Source organism: Panulirus ornatus, chromosome 12 (assembly GCF_036320965.1).
Source record: "Panulirus ornatus isolate Po-2019 chromosome 12, ASM3632096v1, whole genome shotgun sequence".
Taxonomy (NCBI): Eukaryota; Metazoa; Arthropoda; class Malacostraca; order Decapoda; family Palinuridae; genus Panulirus; species Panulirus ornatus.
Genome location: NC_092235.1, coordinates 69878373 through 69902253, shown reverse-complemented (window position 1 = coordinate 69902253; position 23881 = coordinate 69878373). Strand labels below are relative to the sequence as shown.

Here is a 23881-nt window from a genome sequence, read left to right as displayed (position 1 = left end):
CCCTCCTGCATGTTCAGGCCCCGATCACACAAAATCTTTTTCACTCCATCTTTCCACCTCCAATTTGGTCTCCCACTTCTCCTCGTTCCCTCCACCTCCGACACATATATCCTCTTGGTCAATCTTTCCTCACTCATTCTCTCCAAGTGCCCAAACCATTTCAAAACACCCTCTTCTGCTCTCTCAACCACACTCTTTTTATTTCCACACATCTCTCTTACCCTTACGTTACTTACTCGATCAAACCACTTCACACCACACATTGTCCTCAAACATCTCATTTCCAGCACATCCATCCTCCTGTGCACAACTCTATCCATAGCCCACGCCTCGCAACCATACAACATTGTTGGAACCACTATTCCTTCAAACATACCAAGTAAATACGATGCAAAGGATCAGAAAATAATTTAAAACTGACTTCATTAACAGCCTAATTGAATGTCATAAAGATGAATAAACAATATTTTAACACCAGATTTGTATTCAGCATGAAAAATACTTCTTATAATGAGTTTTTTAAAAGAAATCTATTTTTCCAACGAAACTGCCAAAAACTGAAGGCAGTTCAGGGTATTTTTTAGCTCAAAAAATTTTTTGTGTCAAAATTGAAAGATAAAATATGCAAACACTTCTATACTTGAAATAATTATGGAAAATATATCATAATGGTCTCAGTACTTGATACATACTCAGTAAATATGATACAAAGAAACAGAAAATATTTTAAAATTGACTTCACTTAACAGCTTAACTGAATGTCATAAAGACGACTAAACGTCATTCTAACACTAGATTTGTATTCAGCAGGAAAAATACTTCTTACATTGAGTCTTTAAAGGAAATCTGTTTTTCTGAGAAATATACCAAAAATTGAAGGTAATAGTTCAGGAGATTTTTTAGCTCAAAAAACTTTTTGTTTCAAAATTCAAAGACACGCTACTCAAACATTTCTATACTTAAAATAATCATGGAACATATATCATAATACTCTCAGTTACTGATTCATACCCAGTAAATACAATGCAAAGGATCAGAAAATATATTAAAAGTGACTTCATTTAGCAGCTTGACTGAATGTCGTAAAGATGACTAAACATTATTTTAACACCAGATTTGTATTCAGCAAAGAAATATACTTCTAACAAATTTTTTAAAGGAAATCTATTTTTCTGAGAAAATTCCCAAAAATTGAAGGTAATAATAGTTCAGGGGATTTTTTAGCTCAAAAAACTTTTTGCTTCAAAATTGAACATGAGAAATGCAAGCACTTCTATACTTGAAATAATCATGGAAAATATATCATAATGCTCTCAGTAACTGATACATACTCAGTAAATTTGATGCATATGAACAAAAATATTTTAAATTGACTTCATTAACAGCTTAACTGACTGCCATCAAAAGGTCTAAACGATATTCTAACATCAGATTTGTATTCATCAGGAAAAATACTTCTTATAATGAATCTTTAAAGGAAATCTATTTTCCTGAGGAAATTCCCAAAAAATTGAAGGTAATAGTTCTGGAGATTTTTTAACTCAAAAAACTATTTGTTTCAAATTTGGAATATAAGATAATCAGACACTTCTATACTTTAAATAATCATTTAACATATATGATAATGCTCTCAGTTACAGATTCATGCCCAGTAAATATGATGCAAAAGATCATAAAAATTTTAAAATTGACTTCAATTAACAGCTTTAACAACAGATTTGTATTCAGCATGAAAAATACTTCTAACAAGTTTTTAAAGGAAATCTTATTTTTCTGAGAAAATTCCCAAAAAGTTTTTTATATTCTTAAAATTTTTTTAACTCAAAAAACTATTTGTTTTAAAATTGAAAGATAAGATATCCTATACTTATATACTTGACATAATCATGGAAAATACATAATGCTCTTAGTCACCGATACATACCAAGTGATACAATGCAAAGAATATAACAATTTTTAAAACAATATATTTAACAGCTTAACTGAATGTCATAATGATGACTAAACATTATCTTAACACCAGATTTGTATTTAGCATAGAATATACTTCTCATAATGAGTTTTTAAAGCAAATCTATTTTTCTGAGAAAAATGCCAAAAATTGAAGGTAATAATACTTCAGGGTATTTTTTGGCTCTCTAAACTTTTTGTTTTAAAATTGAAGGATAGAATATTCAAACACTTCTATACTTGAAATAATCATGGAAAATATATCATAAAGCTCTCAGTTACTGATATATAACCTGTAAATATGATGCAAAAAAGCAGAAAGTATTTTAAAACTAACTTCATTTAAGAGCTTAATTGAATGTCATAAAGACAAATAAACGATATTTTAGCACCAGACCTGTATTCAGCATGAAAAATCCTTGTTAAAATGAGTGTGTAAAGGAAATCTATTTTTCTGACAGTGGTGCCAAAAACTGATGGTAACAGGGTATTTTTTTGCTCAAAAAAATTTTGTGTCCAAACTGAAAGATCAAATATTCAAACACTTCTATACTTGATTCTATACTTGATTCATGGTGAGGTGCCTGAGGATTGGCGGAATGTGTGCATAGTGCCACTGTACAAAGGCAAAGGGGATAAAAGTGAGTGCTCAAATTACAGAGGTATAAGTTTGTTGAGTATTCCTGGTAAATTATATGGGAGGGTATTGATTGAGAGGGTGAAGGCATGTACAGGGCATCAGACTGGGGAAGAGCAGTGTGGTTTCAGAAGTGGTAGAGGATGTGTGGATCAGGTGTTTGCTTTGAAGAATGTATGTGAGAAATACTTAGAAAAGCAAATGGATTTGTATGTAGCATTTATGGATCTGAGAGAAGGCATATGATAGAGTTGATAGAGATGCTCTGTGGAAGGTACTAAGAATATATGGTGTGGGAGGCAAGTTGTTAGAAGCAGTGAAAAGTTTTTATCGAGGATGTAAGGCATGTGTACGTGTAGGAAGAGAGGAAAGTGATTGGTTTTCAGTGAATGTAGGTTTGCGGCAGGGGTGTGTGATGTCTCCATGGTTGTTTAATTTGTTTATGGATGGGGTTGTTCGGGAGGTGAATGCAAGAGTTTTGGAAAGAGGGGCAAGTATGAAGTCTGTTAGGGATTAGAGAGCTTGGGAAGTGAGTCAGCTGTTGTTCGCTGATGATACAGCGCTGGTGGCTGATTCATGTGAGAAACTGCAGAAGCTGGTGACTGAGTTTGGTAAAGTGTGTGAAAGAAAAAAGTTAAGAGTAAATGTGAATAAGAGCAAGGTTATTAGGTACAGTAGGGTTGAGGGTCAAGTCAATTGGGAGGTAAGTTTGAATGGAGAAAAACTGGAGGAAGTAAAGTGTTTTAGATATCTGGGAGTGGATCTGGCAGCAGATGGAACCATGGAAGCGGAAGTGAATCATAGGGTGGGAGAGGGGGCGAAAATCCTGGGAGCCTTGAAGAATGTGTGGAAGTCGAGAACATTATCTCGGAAAGCAAAAATGGGTATGTTTGAAGGAATAGTGGTTCCAACAATGTTGTATGGTTGCGAGGCGTGGGCTATGGATAGAGTTGTGCGCAGGAGGGTGGATGTGCTGGAAATGAAATGTTTGAGGACAATATGTGGTGTGAGGTGGTTTGATCGAGTAAGTAATGTAAGGGTAAGAGAGATGTGTGGAAATAAAAAGAGCGTGGCTGAGAGAGCGGAAGAGGGTGTTTTGAAATGGTTTGGGCACATGGAGAATGAGTGGGGAAAGATTGACCAAGAGGATATATGTGTCGGAGGTGGAGGGAACGAGGAGAAGTGGGAGACCAAATTGGAGGTGGAAAGATGAAGTGAAAAAGATTTTGAGTGATCAGGGCCTGAACATGCAGAAGGGTGAAAGGCGGGCAAGGAATAGAGTGAATTGGATCGATTTGGTATACTGGGGTCGACGTGATGTCAATGGAGTGAATCAGGGCATGTGAAGCGTCTGGGGTAAACCATGGAAAGTTCTGTGGGGCCTGGATGTGGAAAGGGAGCTGTGGTTTCATGTATTATTGCATGACAGCTAGAGACTGAGTGTGAACGAATGTGGCCTTTGTTGTCTTTTCCTAGCGCTACCTCGCACACATGAGGGGGGAGGGGGATGTTATTCCATGTGTGTGGAGGTGGCGATGGGAATGAATAAAGGCAGACAGTGTGAACTGTGTGCATGTGTATATATGTATGTGTCTGTGTGTGTATATATATGTGTACATTGAGATGTATGGGTATGTATATTTGCGTGTGTGGACGTGTATGTATATACATGTGTATGGGGGTGGGTTGGGCCATTTCTTTCGTCTGCTTCCTTGCGCTACCTCGCAAACGCGGGAGACAGTGACAAAGCAAAATAATATAATATAATCTATACCTGAAATAATTATGGAAAATATATCATAATGGTCTTAGTACCAAATACATACTCAGTAAATATGATACAAAGGAACAGAAAATATTCTTAAATTGACTTCATTTAACAGCTTAACTGAATGTCATAAAGATGACTAAACGTTATTCTAATACCAGATTTGTATTCAGCAGGAAAAATACTTCTAATATTGAGTCTTTAAAGGAAATCTATTTTTCTGAGAAAGATACCAAAAACTGAAGGTAATAGTTCAGATCTTTTTAGCTCAAAAAACTTTGTTTCATGATTTAAAGACAAGCTATTTAAACATTTCTATTCTGGAAATAATCATGGAACATATATCATAATCCTCTCAGTTACCAATTCATACCTAGTAAATACAATGCAAAGGATCAGAAAAGATTTTAAAACCGACTTCATTCAACAGCTTAAATGAATGCCATAAAGACGTCTAAATCAAAGCTTAATTGAATGTCATAAAGACGTCTAAACGTTATTTTAACACCAGATTTGTATTCAGAAGGAAAAAACTTTTCATAATGAGTCTTTAAAGGAAATCTACTTTTCTGAGACTAATGCCAAAAATTCAGGGCATTTTTTTTAGCTCAAAAAAATTTTTTTTTTTCAAAATTGAAAGACAAGATATTCAAACACTTCTATACTTGAAATTCATGAAAAATATATAATCCTCTCAGTTACTGATACATACTCAGTAAATAAGATGCAAAGGAACAGAAATATTTTAAAATTGACTTCATTTAACTCACCTGCTTTTCAACCATAGTAATATTTTGCTACTATCAGGAGTATTATCACTTTACATCACAATTTTGCTCAAATAAGTCTTTAAGTCTTTAAGAGTTTATATATATCTAAGTTTGGCCTAACTCTTCAACAATTTATAATTACACTACATATATTTTTATATACATCCACTGTGTACATTTCTAATCAAGCCAGGGGTGTAATTTCAGTGCTTGCCAGAGGCTCTATTTCCTCCACATACAACCCTGGATCCACACATCCTCTGTGTAGCCATAACTAACCCTCCCAATACCCAGGCAGGTAACTCTAGTAATATAACTCCCTGGTTGTTGGCTGCCTAGAAACTACAACCTGCTCAGTGTTTCTACATATTTTGAATATATTCTTTTTAGTGTTTCTACATATTTTGTCCTTGTATCACCTGAGTAAGGGGAGGGTAAGTGACAGATAATAGTGGCCAGCATTTTAGTGGTTGTCAAGTTCCACTTCTCTGACCCAGGTTGCAGTATTTTCTTTCTACCTCACCCACATATGGACTATTGGCATTCTGTTCACAAACATACAATCTCTCCTTGTCATACATAACACTCGACAACATTTAAGTCATACAGCTCATTAGGCAGGAGCAGGAGCATTAAGTAAGAGTTAGAAAGAATGTTAGGTATGAGCCTCTGCAAACATAGCACTAGAGTTGCCTTCTGCCTATGGCCTATTAAGGTTGAGGCACTAAAGGCTTCCAGGTGGCAATGGAGTGGTCATCCTCTTGAGGGAGTTCCAGTTGGGAACAGGCATCATAGAAATAAACAGATAGATAGTAGGAACACTATTTTCACTAGCTGACCATATAAAATGCTTTATTCTGAACATACTTCTTTACTGTCACTCAATTTCTGCATTTTTTACACATATAATGTCAGAAGGTATCCTTCCCTCAGTGAAGAAACCATCCTATGTTCAAACTTTGCCATGATGGCTAATGCATACTTGTATCTGATTCTCAGAGTAATATTTGATGGTGCTAAATAAGTCCCAGTATGCATCCCATGGTGGTCAATACAAAGCCACCCAGGCCCAGAATGCAAAAACCTTCAGGGTTACGATGGATTCAACTTAAAGACATAAAATGAGGCAATGACCTCCCCATCCAAACTATCTATATATCCAACAGCATTAAAGCCATTCCTAGTCCCACTAGGCAGATTAATAACATACAGTCAAGTCACTCTTACAAATCCTCAACCCATTCCCATGTGTTCAATTTAAATATGAACTTCCATCCTAAGTTGGTAAGCCATACTTCTTTCCTTCTGTGCTTGAGGTTGAATTATTAATCAAGACCAACATCTATTCACACCACTTCTACACACAAAACACTTTCACTGCATCAAGTCATAAATCTTTCCTTTGGCATCTTCCTCTAAAACATCAGCCCTATTAAATTCTCTTACAGGATTTATCTATCTCCAAAGCCTACTTTAACATAATTCTGCCAATTTCAAAAAACGAACAAAGCATACAAAAATTCTAATTATATATAACAAACCCAAAGTTTGGCTGACTTGAGAAAAATTAGCTTATATGAGAAGACATAAATTATGATTAATCAAACAAGTGCTACATGAGTATGTATGTATAAATCTATGGAGAAAGTGCTGGTGATGTATTTGTATATTTTCAAATTCTCTGATCATGTGTGGATAGGCCCATGCTTTTAAGAGACAAATCTTGAAGACATATGTCACCCAAAACCCAAATTCACTTGCACAAATATCCTAAATCCTTTCAGTTACCCATAGATCAGCTACATGGGATGATGTTACAAATGTAATACAGAAAAGTAATGATGATATATATACATGACTTTAAATTTCCTATCCACAGTAGAAAAGGTTCATACTTTCTAAAAACATGTATATTCTAGACATCATATGGTTTCCTCTGCAACTCTAAATAGTCTGTGGAAATACCTTTGTATATCTCTATATCTTTACCTCTAATGCCCATTCCCTCCAAGAACTCCTTTAAGGTGGTGGCCATGGCAAAATTCTACATAACTTGTGAACTCGTGTGGCTTTTTAGGCTTTAGTGCCTCACCATTGGGTATCTCATTAACCCTTAGATCACCATGGACCAAAGATGATGCATGCTCCTAAATGGAGCCTATCCTGTTGGGCTGATAGGTAAGTACTGTTGGGTTTAAATGGCACTGCTCACAAAGACAAATGACTAGCATTGCGCCAAAGTTTAAGTGCATGACATGCTAGACTGAAATGGTTGCAGATGTTAATTGGCTCATAACTCTTTTTTTGTGATACTTTAAGTTTTGTTAATTTTGCCCATTCTGAGAAGACAACTTTTTACCCTAGCTAGCATTCACTGGGTAAGACTAAAAAGTTTTGGAGTCATAAAGATCATTGCAGAACCTTGACAAATACTATCTATTAGTTTGAGGGTAGCCTTCAGCACAGAAATGTTCATGCAGCAAGGAGGCACTTGAAGCTAAAGCAAGAAATAATTGGCATGCAGCAGGAAGGAGATGCTTGGTAAATGAAAAGTTATACAAAGTTATACAACTGGGTTTAAGCAATAAACATACAAACAAATACATGATGAAACATACTGACACCTCAACAATGACTTACAAAATGCACACATACCTTCAAGCTGGAACCCAGACAGAGGATGGTATCACAAGCATTAGCAGCCTGACATGCCCCCTGCCAATTCAGTGGCCATCGAAGCTTCCCTCTTTCACCAAAATGCACAATTGTGTCTATCAGTGGTTCACCACATCTGTAAATTTACCACATAACATAATTTTTATAAGTTTTCTACTATCTTTGAGGGAGAATGCAGACTTACATTAAAGCACTTACATCAAATAAGGATCTTATCTAAAAGGTATGAGGATTTAGACAAGAGTTTTCAGTATATATGTTTTTTTTTTTTTTTTTTTATACTTTGTCGCTGTCTCCCGCGTTTGCGAGGTAGCGCAAGAAAACAGACGAAAGAAATGGCCCAACCCACCCCCATACACATGTATATACACACGTCCACACACGCAAATATACATACCTACACAGCTTTCCATGGTTTACCCCAGACGCTTCACATGCCTTGATTCAATCCACTGACAGCACGTCAACCCCTGTATACCACATCGCTCCAATTCACTCTATTCCTTGCCCTCCTTTCACCCTCCTGCATGTTCAGGCCCCGATCACACAAAATCCTTTTCACTCCATCTTTCCACCTCCAATTTGGTCTCCCTCTTCTCCTCGTTCCCTCCACCTCCGACACATATATCCTCTTGGTCAATCTTTCCTCACTCATTCTCTCCATGTGCCCAAACCATTTCAAAACACCCTCTTCTGCTCTCACAACCACGCTCTTTTTATTTCCACACATCTCTCTTACCCTTACGTTACTTACTCGATCAAACCACCTCACACCACACATTGTCCTCAAACATCTCATTTCCAGCACATCCATCCTCCTGTGCACAACTCTATCCATAGCCCACGCCTCGCAACCATACAACATTGTTGGAACTACTATTTTGACAGTTTTTAGTATATACATAATATAATAATTAAGTACAATAACTGGACTTAGTAAGCATGCATAACATGAATGTGCACTTTATGCAAGTTTATGCAAAACTTGTGTATAAGCACATATTATTTACTTGCATGAACAAGCAGAATTTCAAATAAGCTTGTCAAACATATATCCTTCATTACTACCCCAATCAATGGATGCTGATATGCATCAACATATATATTACTACTATTGAGTTTTAATGTAATTATCAAACTCTAACACTAACTACTACTGAAACTTGTCTTGAGTCATTCTTAATGTCAAGTTATCTATACAGCTTTTTCCTACATTTTGTTGCAAACAAAAATAAAGAAAAATACTTGGAAGACGAACCAGATGTAGCTTAACCAGCTACTGTCATCCTAGTTTTTCTGAATTTTCAATTGTAAAGCAAACCTTTCACAAAGTATCAATGATTGCTTAAGTCCACCTGTTTAGTCTTGAGGCTATATACACATACAGTAATTTAATATAATATTGCACTCTTTTGCTTTCCTCTCTCAATTTCATCTTTAATATCTTGCTTTCTTTCTAAACATTTCAGTTTTGCAAGTATTCATTGGTCAACCTCTCCTGACCTGTCCTGTCCTTCTACTACATTCTTTCTCCTTTTCACCCACTCCCAACTCTCCTCTCACACACTCATTCACACTCAAGTCACCATCTTCTGCAGTTCCTCACTTAAACCAGCCACTAGTGCTGTATCACTGGCAAACAACTGACTCACCGTCCACACCCTCTCATCCCCCACAGACTGCACACTCGCCTCTTTCTTCGAGACTCTTGCATTTATCTCCCTCACCATCCCTTCCATAAACAAATCAAACACACATATGTATATTTCTACTACTTAATCACTGCTTCCCACATTAGCAAGGAAGCACCAGGAAACAGACGAACAAAGGCACATCCGGACATATATGCAAAAATGCACAAACACAGCATATATAAATATATATATACACATACATATAATCATATATATATAACGACTAAGTATGGTAAAAATAATAAATATAAGTATAATAAATATATTCCTCTCTTCCTACACGTACACATGCCTTACATCCTCGATAAAAACTTTTCACTGCTTCTAACAACTTGCCTCCCACACCATATATTCTTAATACCTTCCACAGAGCATCTCTATCAACTCTATCATATGCCTTCTCCAGACTCATAAATGCTACATACAAATCCATTTGCTTTTCTAAGTATTTCTCACATACATCCTTCAAAGCAAACACCTGATCCACACATCCTCTACCACTTCTGAAACCACAATGCTCTTCCCCAATCTGATGCTCTGTACATGCCTTCACCCTCTCAATCAATACCCTCCCATATAATTTACCAGGAATACTCAACAAACTTATACCTCTGTAATTTGAGCACTCGCTCTTAACCCCTTTGCCTTTGTACAATGGCACTATGCACGCATTCTGCCAATCCTCAGGCTCCTCACCATGAATCATACATACATTAAATAACCTTACCAACCAGTCAACAATACAGTCACCCCCTTTTTTAATAAATTCCACTGCAATACCATCCAAACCTGCTGCCTTGCTGGCTTTCATCTTCCACAAAGCTTTTACTACCTCTTCTCTGTTTACCAAATCATTTTCCCTAACCCTCTCACTTTGCACACCACCTCAACCAAAACACCCTATACACCCTATATCTGCCACTCAATCATCAAACACATTCAACAAACCTTCAAAATACTCACTCCATCTCCTTCTCACATCACCACTACTAGTTATCGCCTCCCCATTAGCCCCCTTCACTGAAGTTCCCATTTGCGCCCTTGTCTTACGCACTTTATTTACCTCCTTCCAGAGCATCTTTTTATTCTCCCTAAAATTTAATGATACTCTCTCACCCCAACTCTCATTTGCCCTCTTTTTCACCTCTTGCACCTTTCTCTTGACCTCCTGTCTCTTTCTTTTATACATCTCCCAGTCATTTGCATTTTTTCCCTGCAAAAGTGATTGGTTCTCAGTGAATGTAGGTTTGCGGCAGGGGTGTGTGATGTCTCCATGGTTGTTTAATTTGTTTATGGATGGGGTTGTTAGGGAGGTGAATGCAAGAGTTTTGGAAAGAGGGGCAAGTATGAAGTCTGTTGGGGATGAAAGAGCTTGGGAAGTGTGTCAGTTGTTGTTCGCTGATGATACAGCGCTGGTGGCTGATTCATGTGAGAAACTGCAGAAGCTGATGACTGAGTTTGGTAAAGTGTGTGAAAGAAGAAAGTTAAGAGTAAATGTGAATAAGAGCAAGGTTGTTAGGTACAGTAGGGTTGAGGGTCAAGTCAATTGGGAGGTAAGTTTGAATGGAGAAAAACTGGAAGTAAAGTGTTTTAGATATCTGGGAGTGGATATCTGGCAGCAGATAGAACCATGGAAGCGGAAGTGAATCATAGGGTGGGGGAGGGGGCGAAAATCCTGGGAGCCTTGAAGAATGTGTGGAAGTCGAGAACATTATCTCGGAAAGCAAAAATGGGTATGTTTGAAGGAATAGTGGTTCCAACAATGTTGTATGGTTGCGAGGCGTGGGCTATGGATAGAGTTGTGCACAGGAGGGTGGATGTGCTGGAAATGAGATGTTTGAGGACAATATGTGGTGTGAGGTGGTTTGATCGAGTAAGTAATGTAAGGGTAAGAGAGATGTGTGGAAATAAAAAGAGCGTGGTTGAGAGAGCAGAAGAGGGTGTCTTGAAAAGGTTTGGGCACATGGAGAGAATGAGTGAGGAAAGACTGACCAAGAGGATATATGTGTCGGAGGTGGAGGGAACGAGGAGAAGTGGGAGACCAAATTGGAGGTGGAAAGATGGAGTGAAAAAGATTTTGAGTGATCGGGGCCTGAACATGCAGGAGGGTGAAAGGCGGGCATGGAATAGAGTGAAATGGATTGATGTGGTATACCGGGGTCGACGTGCTGTCAATGGATTGAATCAGGGCATGTGAAGCGTCTGGGGTAAACCATGGAAAGTTCTGTGGGGCCTGGATGTGGAAAGGGAGCTGTGGTTTCGGGCATTATTGCATGACAGCTAGAGACTGAGTGTGAACGAATGTACCCTTTGTTGTCTTTTCCTAGCGCTACCTCGCACACATGAGGGGGGAGGGGGATGTTATTCCATGTGTGGCGAGGTGGCGATGGGAATGAATAAAGGCAGACAGTGTGAATTGTGTGCATGTGTATATATGTATGTGTCTGTGTGTGTATATATATGTGTACATTGAGATGTATGGGTATGTATATTTGCGTGTGTGGACGTGTATGTATATACATGTGTATGGGGGTGGGTTGGGCCATTTCTTTCGTCTGTTTCCTTGTGCAACCTCGCAAACGTGGGAAACAGCGACAAAGCAAAATAATAATAATAAAATAAATTGTTTTTTCTTTTTTTTTTTTGCTTTGTTGCTGTCTCCCACATTTGCGAGGTAGCGCAAGGAAACAGACGAAAGAAATGGCCCAACCCACCCCCATACACATGTATATACATACGTCCACACACGCAAATATACATACCTACACAGCTTTCCATGGTTTACCCCAGACGCTTCATATTCTCTGATTCAATCCACTGACAGCACGTCAACCCCGGTATACCACATTGATCCAATTCACTCTATTCCTTGCCCTCCTTTCACCCTCCTGCATGTTCAGGCCCTGATCACACAAAATCTTTTTCACTCCATCTTTCCACCTCCAATTTGGTCTCCCACTTCTCCTCGTTCCCTCCACCTCCGACACATATATCCTCTTGGTCAATCTTTCCTCACTCATTCTCTCCATGTGCCCAAACCATTTCAAAACACCCTCTTCTGCTCTCTCAACCACGCTCTTTTTATTTCCACACATCTCTCTTACCCTTACGTTACTTACTCGATCAAACCACCTCACACCACACATTGTCCTCAAACATCTCATTTCCAGCACATCCATCCTCCTGCGCACAACTCTATCCATAGCCCACGCCTCGCAACCATACAACATTGTTGGAACCACTATTCCTTCAAACATACCCATTTTTGCTTTCCGAGATAATGTTCTCGACTTACACACAATCTTCAAGGCTCCCAGAATTTTCGCCCCCTCCCCCACCCTATGATCCACTTCCGCTTCCATGGTTCCATCCGCTGCCAGATCCATTCCCAGATATCTAAAACACTTTAATTCCTCCAGTTTTTCTCCATTCAAACTTACCTCCCAATTGACTTGACCCTCAACCCTACTGTACCTAATAACCTTGCTCATATTCACATTTACTCTTAACTTTCTTCTTTCACACACTTTACCAAACTCAGTCACCAGCTTCTGCAGTTTCTCACATGAATCAGCCACCAGCGCTGTATCATCAGCGAACAACAACTGACTCACTTCCCAAGCTCTCTCATCCCCAACAGACTTCATACTTGCCCCTCTTTCCAAGACTCTTGCATTTACCTCCCTAACAACCCCATCCATAAACAAATTAAACAACCATGGAGACATCACACACCCCTGCCGCAAACCTACATTCACTGAGAACCAATCACTTTCCTCTCTTCCTACACGTACACATGCCTCACATCCTCGATAAAAACTTTTCACTGCTTCTAATATTTATTTTTATATATTTATTTTATTACAGAGGTATAAGTTTGTTGAGTATTCCTGGTAAATTATATGGGAGGGTATTGATTGAGAAGGTGAAGGCATGTACAGAGCATCAGATTGGGGAAGAGCAGTGTGGTTTCAGAAGTGGTAGAGGATGTGTGGATCAGGTGTTTGCTTTGAAGAATGTATGTGAGAAATACTTAGAAAAGCAAATGGATTTGTATGTAGCATTTATGGATCTGGAGAAGGCATATGATAGAGTTGATAGAGATGCTCTGTGGAAGGTATTAAGAATATATGGTGTGGGAGGCAAGTTGTTAGAAGCAGTGAAAAGTTTTTATCGAGGATGTAAGGCATGTGTACGTGTAGGAAGAGAGGAAAGTGATTGGTTCTCAGTGAATGTAGGTTTGCGGCAGGGGTGTGTGATGTCTCCATGGTTGTTTAATTTGTTTATGGATGGGGTTGTTAGGGAGGTGAATGCAAGAGTTTTGGAAAGAGGGGCAAGTATGAAGTCTGTTGTGGATGAGAGAGCTTGGGAAGTGAGTCAGTTGTTGTTCGCTGATGATACAGCGCTGGTGGCGGATTCATGTGAGAAACTGCAGAGGCTGGTGATGGGGTTTGGTGGGGTGTGTGGAAGAAGAAGGTTAGGAGTAGGTGTGAATGGGAGCAGGGTTATTGGGTACAGTGGGGTTGGGGGTCAAGTCAATTGGGAGGTGAGTTTGAATGGAGAAAGGCTGGAGGAGGTGAAGTGTTTTAGATATCTGGGAGTGGATCTGTCAGCGGATGGAACCATGGAAGCGGAAGTGGATCATAGGGTGGGGGAGGGGGCGAAAATTTTGGGAGCCTTGAAAAATGTGTGGAAGTCGAGAACATTATCCCGGAAAGCAAAAATGGGTATGTTTGAAGGAATAGTGGTTCCAACAATGTTGTATGGTTGCGAAGCGTGGGCTATGGATAGAGTTGTTCGCAGGAGGATGGATGTGCTGGAAATGAGATGTTTGAGGACAATGTGTGGTGTGAGGTGGTTTGATCGAGTAAGTAACGTAAGGGTAAGAGAGATGTGTGGAAATAAAAAGAGCGTGGTTGAGAGAGCAGAAGAGGGTGTTTTGAAATGGTTTGGGCACATGGAGAGAATGAGTGAGGAAAGATTGACCAAGAGGATATATGTGTCGGAGGTGGAGGGAACGAGGAGAAGAGGGAGACCAAATTGGAGGTGGAAAGATGGAGTGAAAAAGATTTTGTGTGATCGGGGCCTGAACATGCAGGAGGGTGAAAGGAGGGCAAGGAATAGAGTGAATTGGAGCGATGTGGTATACAGGGGTTGACGTGCTGTCAGTGGATTGAATCAAGGCATGTGAAGCGTCTGGGGTAAACCATGGAAAGCTGTGTAGGTATGTATATTTGCGTGTGTGGACGTGTGTATGTACGTGTGTATGGGGGTTGGGCCATTTCTTTCGTCTGTTTCCTCGCGCTACCTCGCAAACGCGGGAGACAGCGACAAAGTATTAAAAAAAAAAAAAAAAAAATATATATATATATATATATATATATATATATATATATATATATATATATATATATATATTTTTTTTTAAACTATTCGCCATTTCCCGCATTAGCAAGGTAGCGTTAAGAACAGAGGACTGGGCCTTTTTTGGAATATCCTCACCTGGTCCCCTCTGTTCCTTCTTTTGGAAAATTAAAAAAAAAAAAAAAAAATGAGGGGAGGATTTCCAGCCCCCCGCTCCCTCCCCTTTTAGTCGCCTTCTACAACACGCAGGGAATACGTGGGAAGTATTCTTAATCCCCTATCCCCAGGGATATATATATATATATATTTCTTATTTATCATACTTTGTCGCTGTCTCCCACGTTAGGGAGGTAGCACAAGGAAACAAACGAAAGAATAACCCAGCACACACCACACACACATTCACCAAATGGCATCCTAGCTTCGTCTCTTCGATGTATATCAATTGATTGTTGTATTTCTCTCGTCTCCCCTGATGATGTGATTATTACACGAAAGTGCACTTGGGAACTTATTGTGTTTCATTATCCCCGTGGACTCATAGGAAAAATTACACGCACATATTCATACATGCTGCCTTCATCCATTCCCGCCGCCTTCCCACCACACATGAAATGGCACCCCCTCCCCCGCATGCACACGAAGTAATGCTAGGAAAATACAACAAAGGCCACATTTGTTCATACTCAGTCTCTAGCTGTCATGTGTAATGCACCAAAACCACAGCTCCCTTTCCACATCCAGGCCCCACAAAACTTTCCATGATTTACCCCAGATGCTTCACATGCCCTGGTTCAATCCATTGACAACACGTCAACCCAGGTATAACACATTGTTCCAATTCACTCTATTCCTTGCACGCCTTTCACCCTCCTGTATGTTCAGGCCCCGATCACTTAAAATCTTTTTCACTCCATCCTTCCACCTCCAATTTGGTCTCCCACTTCTCGGTCCCTCCACCTCTGACACATATATCCTCTTTGTCAATCTTTCCTCACTCATTCTCTTCATGTGCCAAACAATTCCAATACACCCTCTTCTGTTCTCGCAACCACACTCTTTTTATTACCACACATCTCTCTTACCCTTTCATTACTTACTCGATCCAACCACCTCACACCACATATTGTCCTCAAACATCTCATTTCAAACACATCCACCCTCCTCCGCACAACCCTATCTATAGTCCATGCCTCACAACCATATAACATTGTTTGAACCACTATTCCTTCAAACATAACCATTTTTGCTTTCGGAGATAACATTCTCGCCTTCCACACATTCTTCAGCACTCCCAGTACCTTCGCCCCCTCCCTTAACCTGTGACTCACTTATGCTTCCATGTTTCAATTCACTGCCAAATCCACTCCCAGATATTTAAAACACTTCACTTCTTCCAGTTTTTCTCCATTCAAACTTACCTCCCAACTCACTTGTCTTTCAACCCTACTGAGCTTAATAACCTTGCTCTTATTCACATTTACTCTCAGCTTTCTTCTTTCACACACTTTACCAAACTCAGTCACCAACTTCTGCAATTTCTCACCTAAATCAGCCACCAGCGCTGTATCATCAGCGAACAACAACTGACTCACTTCCCAAGCCCTCTCATCAACAACAGATTGCGTACTTGCCCCTCTCCAAAACTCTTGCATTCACCTCCCTAACAACTCCATCCATAAACAAATTAAACAACCATGGAGACATCACGCACCACTGCTGCAAATCGACATTCACCAGAAACCAATCACTTTCCTCTCTTCCTACTCATACACATGCCTTACATCCTCAATAAAATTTTTTCACTGCTTCTTGCAACTTACCTCCCACACCATATACTCTTAATACCTTCCACAGGGCATCTCTATCAACTCTATCGTATGCCTTCTCCAGATCCATAAATGCTACATACAAATCCATCTGTTTTTCTAAGTATTTCTCACATACATTCTTCAGGGGAGATACCTGATCCACACATCCTCTACCACTTCTGATACCACACTGTTCTTCTCCAATCTGATGCTCTGTATGTGCTCTGACCCTTTCACTCAATACCCTCCCATATTATTTCCCAGGAATAATCAACAAACTTATACCTCTGTAACTTGAACACTCACCTTTATCCCCTTTGCCTTTGTACAATGGCACTATGCATGCATTCCGCCAATCCTCAGGCACTTCACCATAAGCCATACATGCATTGAATATCCTCACCAACCAGTCAACTACACAGTCACCCACCTTTTTTAATAAATTCCACAGCAATACTATCCAAACCCACAATCGCCATTTCCAGTGTCATCGAGGTAGCGCCACGAAAAAGATGAAGAATGGCCCACCCATGTCATTTGTAATGAACCAAAACCACAGCTCCTTATTCACATCCAGGCCCTAAAGACCTTTCCATGGTTTACCCTATACGCTTCACATGCCCTGGTTCAGTCCATTGACAGCATGTCGACCCCGGTATACCACATCGTTCCAATTCACTCTATTCCTTGTACATCTCTCACCTTCATGTATGTTCAGGCCCCAATCACTCAATATCTTTTTCACTCCATCTTTCCACTTCCAATTTGGTCTACCGCTTCTCCTTGTTCATTACACCTGTGACACTTATATACTCTTTGTCAATCTTTCCTTACTCATTCTCTCTGTATGTCCAAAACATTTCAACACACCCTCTTCTGCTCTCTAAACCATACTCCTTTTATTTCTACACATCTCTCTTACTCCTTTCATTATCTACTCGATCAAACCACCTCACACACACACTGTCTTCAAACATTTCATTTCCAACACACTCACCCTCTTCCCTACAACCCTATCTATAGCCCATGTCTCACAACCTTATAACATTGTAGGAACTACTATCCCTTCAAACATACCCAGTTTTGCTCTCCAAGATAATGTTTTCTCTTTCCACACATTCTTCATCACTCCCAGCACCTTCATCCCCTCTCCCACCCTGTGACTCACTTCCGCTTCCGTGGTTCCATCTGGTGCTCAGTCCACTCCCAGATATCTAAAACATTTACTTCCTCCAATTTTTCTCCACTCAAACTTACATCCCAATTAACATGTCCCTCAATCCAACTGAACCTAATAACCTTGCTCTTATCAACATTTACTCTAAACTTTCTCCTTTCACACACTTTTCCAAACTCAGGTATACATATGTGAGCTGGAAAGATGGCTAGCAGGCACTATCAGATTACATATTGATTGACAGGCATATAAAATAAAGACTTTTGGATGTAAATGTGCTAAGAAAGGCAGCGGTGGGATGTCTGATCACTATCTTTTAGAGGCGAGGGTGAATATTTGTAGAGGTTATCAAAAAAGAGGAAATGCTGTTGGAGAAAGAGAATGTGTGAACTTGGAAACTTGGAAAAGTCTTGTGCGAAGAAATGCAATGAGAAATTAAGTGTAGAATGGCAAAAGGTGAGAGTAAATGAAGCAAGGGGAGTGAGTAGCAAGTAAGTGATGCCCAGATGCCTCCCTTTTCTCTTTTACCAGCAAATTTATATCTTCATCACACCACTCTACCCTTTCTACCATTATCTATCTAATCATCTATCATCATTTTCCTAATATAATAGGGTGGATCCTGTACATCTCTGTTACTCCTTTAAAATCTAGAGTCTACATTCATCACAAGTGTTTCACTATAAACAGTTAACACTGTAATGAGTCACATTATACAAATTCATGTTTGAGGAGTACATAAAGAATGGAACAGTTTTCATCATGAAAATTAATCAACCATCAACTGTGTGTTATATAAAAATCTCCAGAATGCAAAGTTTTCTACTTTTTGTAAGTACATATGTGAGGAACCAGTGGAAGGGCTGGGGTGCATCCCATTAATTTTCACTGAATCAACAGTAAATTCATTAGTTTGGAACAAAAAGAAATCAAAATGGTCTATGGCAATACAAATGCCCAGAACTAAAAATGCAGCTTGTATCCCTGATGTTGGGTTATCAATATCTAATATATCATGAACACAATTTTCATTCTAAATCCATTTCTACTGCAGAGTGCTTTGCTAATCATGGTAACTTGCACGGTGCAGTACTGTCACATCATCCATGTTCATAACTAAGTCACTTATTTCCTCTAATCCATAGCCGTTATCACTTTGTAGATCATGTTTTTAAAGAGCATGAATAATTGATCATCACTGCCAAGCAAATATAAATATTCCATTAGAGCAATGTTTCTCAAATTATTGAGATGTAACAGGTCATGGCAGTTTCCTTGCCCATTTTGGCTACAACTATATTTCATGCTTACCAGTGGGAAGCTGAATGCTCAAAAACATTGGCTACATCTGCCCTGGGGCATTTATGCAAGATGATAATGATGTATAGCAACTTTTCAAGCCCCACAGCCCATTCATCCCTTTAAAACATGCACAAAATACAGGCCATCAATTTATGAGTCTATTAAACCATGGTATGTGATTTAAAAAGTTCAAAAAGGGTTACGACAGAAAACTGACAAACATAACAGAGAGCTGGGGAATAAAATTAGAGTAAGAACACAAAAGCAAACTGTATTCAGAAAGTTTCTAATCTCAAAACATTTTCTGGAAGGCAAAATCCAAAGAAAAAAAAGTCAGCAGCAATACATACCTGTAGCAACGTCGTCCAGTAGTGTGTTTATATATGGATGTTCTCTCTGTCACATCAAATGTCCTTACATACTCTCTTGCTGGAACACAGTGCTTGCACACCTTTCAAGACACATTAACATTAGCTTTAACTGATAATCATATAAATAAGCAATGAAACACATTAGGAATACATATGAAAATGAGATATACCTGGACTGCTAATGATACTTACAGTCAATATAAAATCTCATGACACTGTCAACAACTGAAAGCCTACGATTCTCATTTAATGGCAACAAAGGCTGAGACAGATATATTCTTGTAAATCTTTTTCATCTAATGACAAAAATATGTACCAGTATGACTAGTTGATCACATACTGATTATATGAAAATGAGTAGGAAAGAATTCTTCAAAGGAAAAACAGTTATTTTGAATAAACATATGGAATATAGGGAATATACTCAAAGTACAGTTTTTTATTTGTTTTGTTGCCAGACGAAAATCTAACACAACTTATGTAAGAAATAGCTCTAAACAGAACTGCTAGTGCTGCAAGGGGTCTATCTCTTCTTCAGCACATCGCTACTTTCCTCTGCTTTCCAAAATCTTTCACTGAACACCATTTCTATCCTTGCTTCTGTATTTGAGGCTAAAATTAACTATGTTCCCATTCCTTCCTTGCAAATTTCACAGGACCTTCCACTACAATTCCATGGTTCCAGGCTACTTAAACTATTATATCTCCCAATTTATGTTACCACAAGAATTGCTGACTTTTGTATAATTTCCATGATTTTATCTCATCTCTATCTATCTATATCTCTGACACCCATTCTCATCAAGTGGGTGGCAACGGCAAAAGAGTCGCCACTTATCTTTGTACTTATATGCCTACCTCGCATACACCATTCCATGCATTCTTCACCCATTTCTCTCCCTCTAATACTCCTCCAATTTATTTCCCCATGTCACAGGTGGTCTTCTCACACCAACCCCTATAATCATACTATCATACAACCACCTTGTAAACTCCCTCTCTTGCATTCTTTCTACATGCTCAAACCATCTCTATGTACTACATTTCACCCTTTCTACCACTCCATAATTCATTTCCTTGTGTTCTTTGCCACACCAAATTTCTCATACATGCCCTCATTACTTTCTTCATTCCATATTGTCATACCTCATGCTCCTCTCAAATACCTCATTTCCACAGCCTTGATTCTCGACCTCCATGACTCATCCCATATCCATGATTGGGCAGCATTGGTCAATCCATGATTGGGCAGCATTGGTCAGAGTCTGGAGGACTATTACTCTTCTAGTAATATTTCATCACTGCTCTTTTTTACATCCTTTAACTCTAGCACTGCATAATCACTTTCTACAACTGGTACATCAAATCATATATGATATCTCAGTATTCAATCTCCTTGGTGTGAAGAGAATATCTAGTGCTGATGGTATATCAGTCCCTCTCATCCTAGTCTGCTCAGTGACATGCTGGTGCTGGAAATTTTCCTGTATACACTCTAACAACTTATATCTCCAAGACTCATCAGGAGAATCCAGATTACAGAAGCTGATCTCTTTATACTCAAAATCCCCCGATATTATCACTCTACTGCTCTGAGAAGTGCATGTTTACTGATTTATGTACTATTCTGATTGTTCCTTCATTGTTATCAATTCATATCAGCTCCAATTCATTAAAATCACTGGAAAATTAGATATAATTATCACCATTATGCACTTCTTTTCTTGATTTACACTTCCCATTATTTACAATATCAGCCATACTCCATCCATGTCTCCTCATTCCCTTCTACTATCAAGTATTCCCTGGGTAGAACAAGCTGTGATCTTATAATTTCAGCAAGATACATCTCAACACCTCAACATCTGTTGCACATTCCCTGTTTCAGTCCTTGAATTCCATCTCTTATCATTTACTGCTGTCCATCTGCATTTCAATCTGACACTTCCATCACTTAACATTCCTGTCACCTTTGCAGTAATGGTTGCGCTGTTCCATCCTCTTGCCTTATTTGTCTCCCATTCCTTGCTTTCTGCCCGTATTCTTTGCAATTTTGCTTCTCTTTCCCTTGTCTATTATCTCTGATGACTAACCTTCTGAATTCCACTTTATTCTTAACTTTCCAAACCTGCCTACATACTCAAAATCAAAAGTTACCATTACTGGTCATTCCCTTTTACCTTGTTTGTATCCACCAATATTCTTCTTTTCTTTCCCCACACAAACTATGTTTGGCATTTCTACAGCCTTCAGTAATCTTTTAGTCAGAACTCATCCTTTCTCCACCCTCTCCTTTTTGTTTAGAAAATGATCCAGTCCAATAATCATCAGATTTATATCTATCAACCACCTGCTTTATTCAGTCTTTCTAATTCTGGTGACATCCACTTTTCTAAAATAACCATTAAGTGTTGATTTATGTATGCCTTTGGCTTTCTCTGAAATCTACCTTTTTGCTTTTTGCTAACAAGCATTGATTCTGTATGCTCTGCATTTTAATAAACCTTTCATTAACAGAACCATATATTTCCTTTAGTTCTGTTTCTAACAGCACGAGTCATTCTATAAACAGCCTCACTTAATCACCTGTGTACCTCCATTTCAATGTCCTCAGGTCTCTTTCACTACATCAGTCCATATGCATCAGTCCTTATGCTCTTAATCCGTCTGTTTACAGCTCGAGAAATTACACAGAGCAACAACTCTTGAACCTTCTCTCCTGTTATACAACTCTAAATTTTTGTATGCTATTTAGATTTGTTATTTCCTCTTTCAGTTTACTCCATTCATCATCTATCATTATACTATAAAAGTGCCTGTTTACATCTTTTTTAATAAGATAATCGCTTTATTTTTATGTCATGCCCAATAGTTGTCCTATCCCTACATATTCTGAAGAACTGTTCACTATCAGCATCATTAATTTGGTTTAAAAATCTAAAGGTTGTGATCAAGTCATCCTTCAGTCTTCTCTCTTTCATGGTGGGCAAATTCAAGGCCAGTAGCCTTTTCCTGTGTCTAAGCTTTCTTAATTCTGTGACCATAGTTGTTGTCCTCCTGAACCTTCTCTTTAAGTTGTTTGACTTATTCAAGAGCACTGAACAAACTTGAGAAACATATTCTTGGTCTGTCTATCTATCCACCTACATCTCTGGGAATGCCCTGAAGGGAGTGGCCACAGCAAAAGTCTCCATAACTGTTGAACTTCAGAGCCACTTCTTAGCCTTAAGTGCTAAGGTGGTTGAAGAGACAGTGACTGAGGGGTGGCAGGGATAGTTGTAGTGACAGCAAAAGGGGTGGCAAAGGTAGTGGTAGTAGTGATGGCAAAGGGGGTAGCAAAAGTGATCACAGTGAAAGTGGCAAAGATGGTGACAAAAGTGGAGTCAATGGGGATGGTAGTTTTCAATTTGGTGTTATCAATCAAGCATGTATAGAATATTCAAGTGATTAGAAACATGCCTTTTGGTTAGAAAAATTTGTACGGCAATAATCTTGACCTGTGACTGATTAACTGATGGTAATGTGCAGAAACAAAATAACTGACAAGTTTGGCAGAGACCTTGATCTTTTACCTTAAAATCAATAGAGAACTTCCTTGTCCTCTGGGAAAGACTATTGTAAAAGGCAATGAAATCCATCCTTTCAGTCATCAAATGGACACAAAATCATCTCTAAACTCAAGAGTTCAGCAATCACCATGACCTTCACCTTTTAGCTCCCAAAATTAATAGCACTCTCTGTTTTCCTCCTAAATTCATACAAAATTCCAATAAAATCACACAACGGATTCTGCAGTCATACCACAGAAACTACTATACTATCGGGGGGTGGCCAGTTGGAAATACAGAAAAAAGGAAGGAAATAAACCATCACTAAATGGCACCCCAAAACTTTGTTTTGAGGAGCCCTGATTAATGAAAGCATTATGCATTCTTAAAAACATAGGTAAAGTATATCAATAAAGATATCTACATAGAGCAAAAAACTGATGCTTCACACATTAATGCCTTAATATTACCAACCTCAATGTACATGTTGCCATGTACTTCTGACATTGCTGTCTTTGGCAATCCTGAGCGTAAGTGAAGACCATCACAGTTTTGGGAGACCACATGTCGCACAATACCTTGCTGGTAAAGTGCAGATAAAGCCATGTGTGTTAGTGTAGGTTCTGCAGCTGACAAGTCATGGTCCCTGAAATTACAAGAAAAATCCCATTTCCATAACTCCAAGAGTACTAGCATTCATAGTGCCTTAACTTTCAGTTTCAATATAGTAGTGTAATACTTTGAATACTTCTAATGGCTTCTCTAAAGTATTCCATTACTTTTACTAGTACATATATAAGACAATGGTTACAA

The 23881-nt window shown here is 38.8% G+C and overlaps 1 protein-coding gene across 1 annotated transcript in view; it reads right to left on the bottom strand.

Moving 5' to 3' along the window:
* Positions 1-23881, bottom strand: part of Sirt7 (sirtuin 7) — a 70513-nt gene that overhangs the window by 13680 nt on the left and 32952 nt on the right. The window contains exons 5-7 of the mRNA XM_071668226.1: positions 23543-23714; positions 19500-19600; positions 7781-7916 (exon numbers count right to left, since the gene is read on the bottom strand). Coding sequence (XP_071524327.1) covers positions 7781-7916; positions 19500-19600; positions 23543-23714 — 409 coding nt within the window. The remainder of the gene's footprint in view (positions 1-7780; positions 7917-19499; positions 19601-23542; positions 23715-23881) is intronic.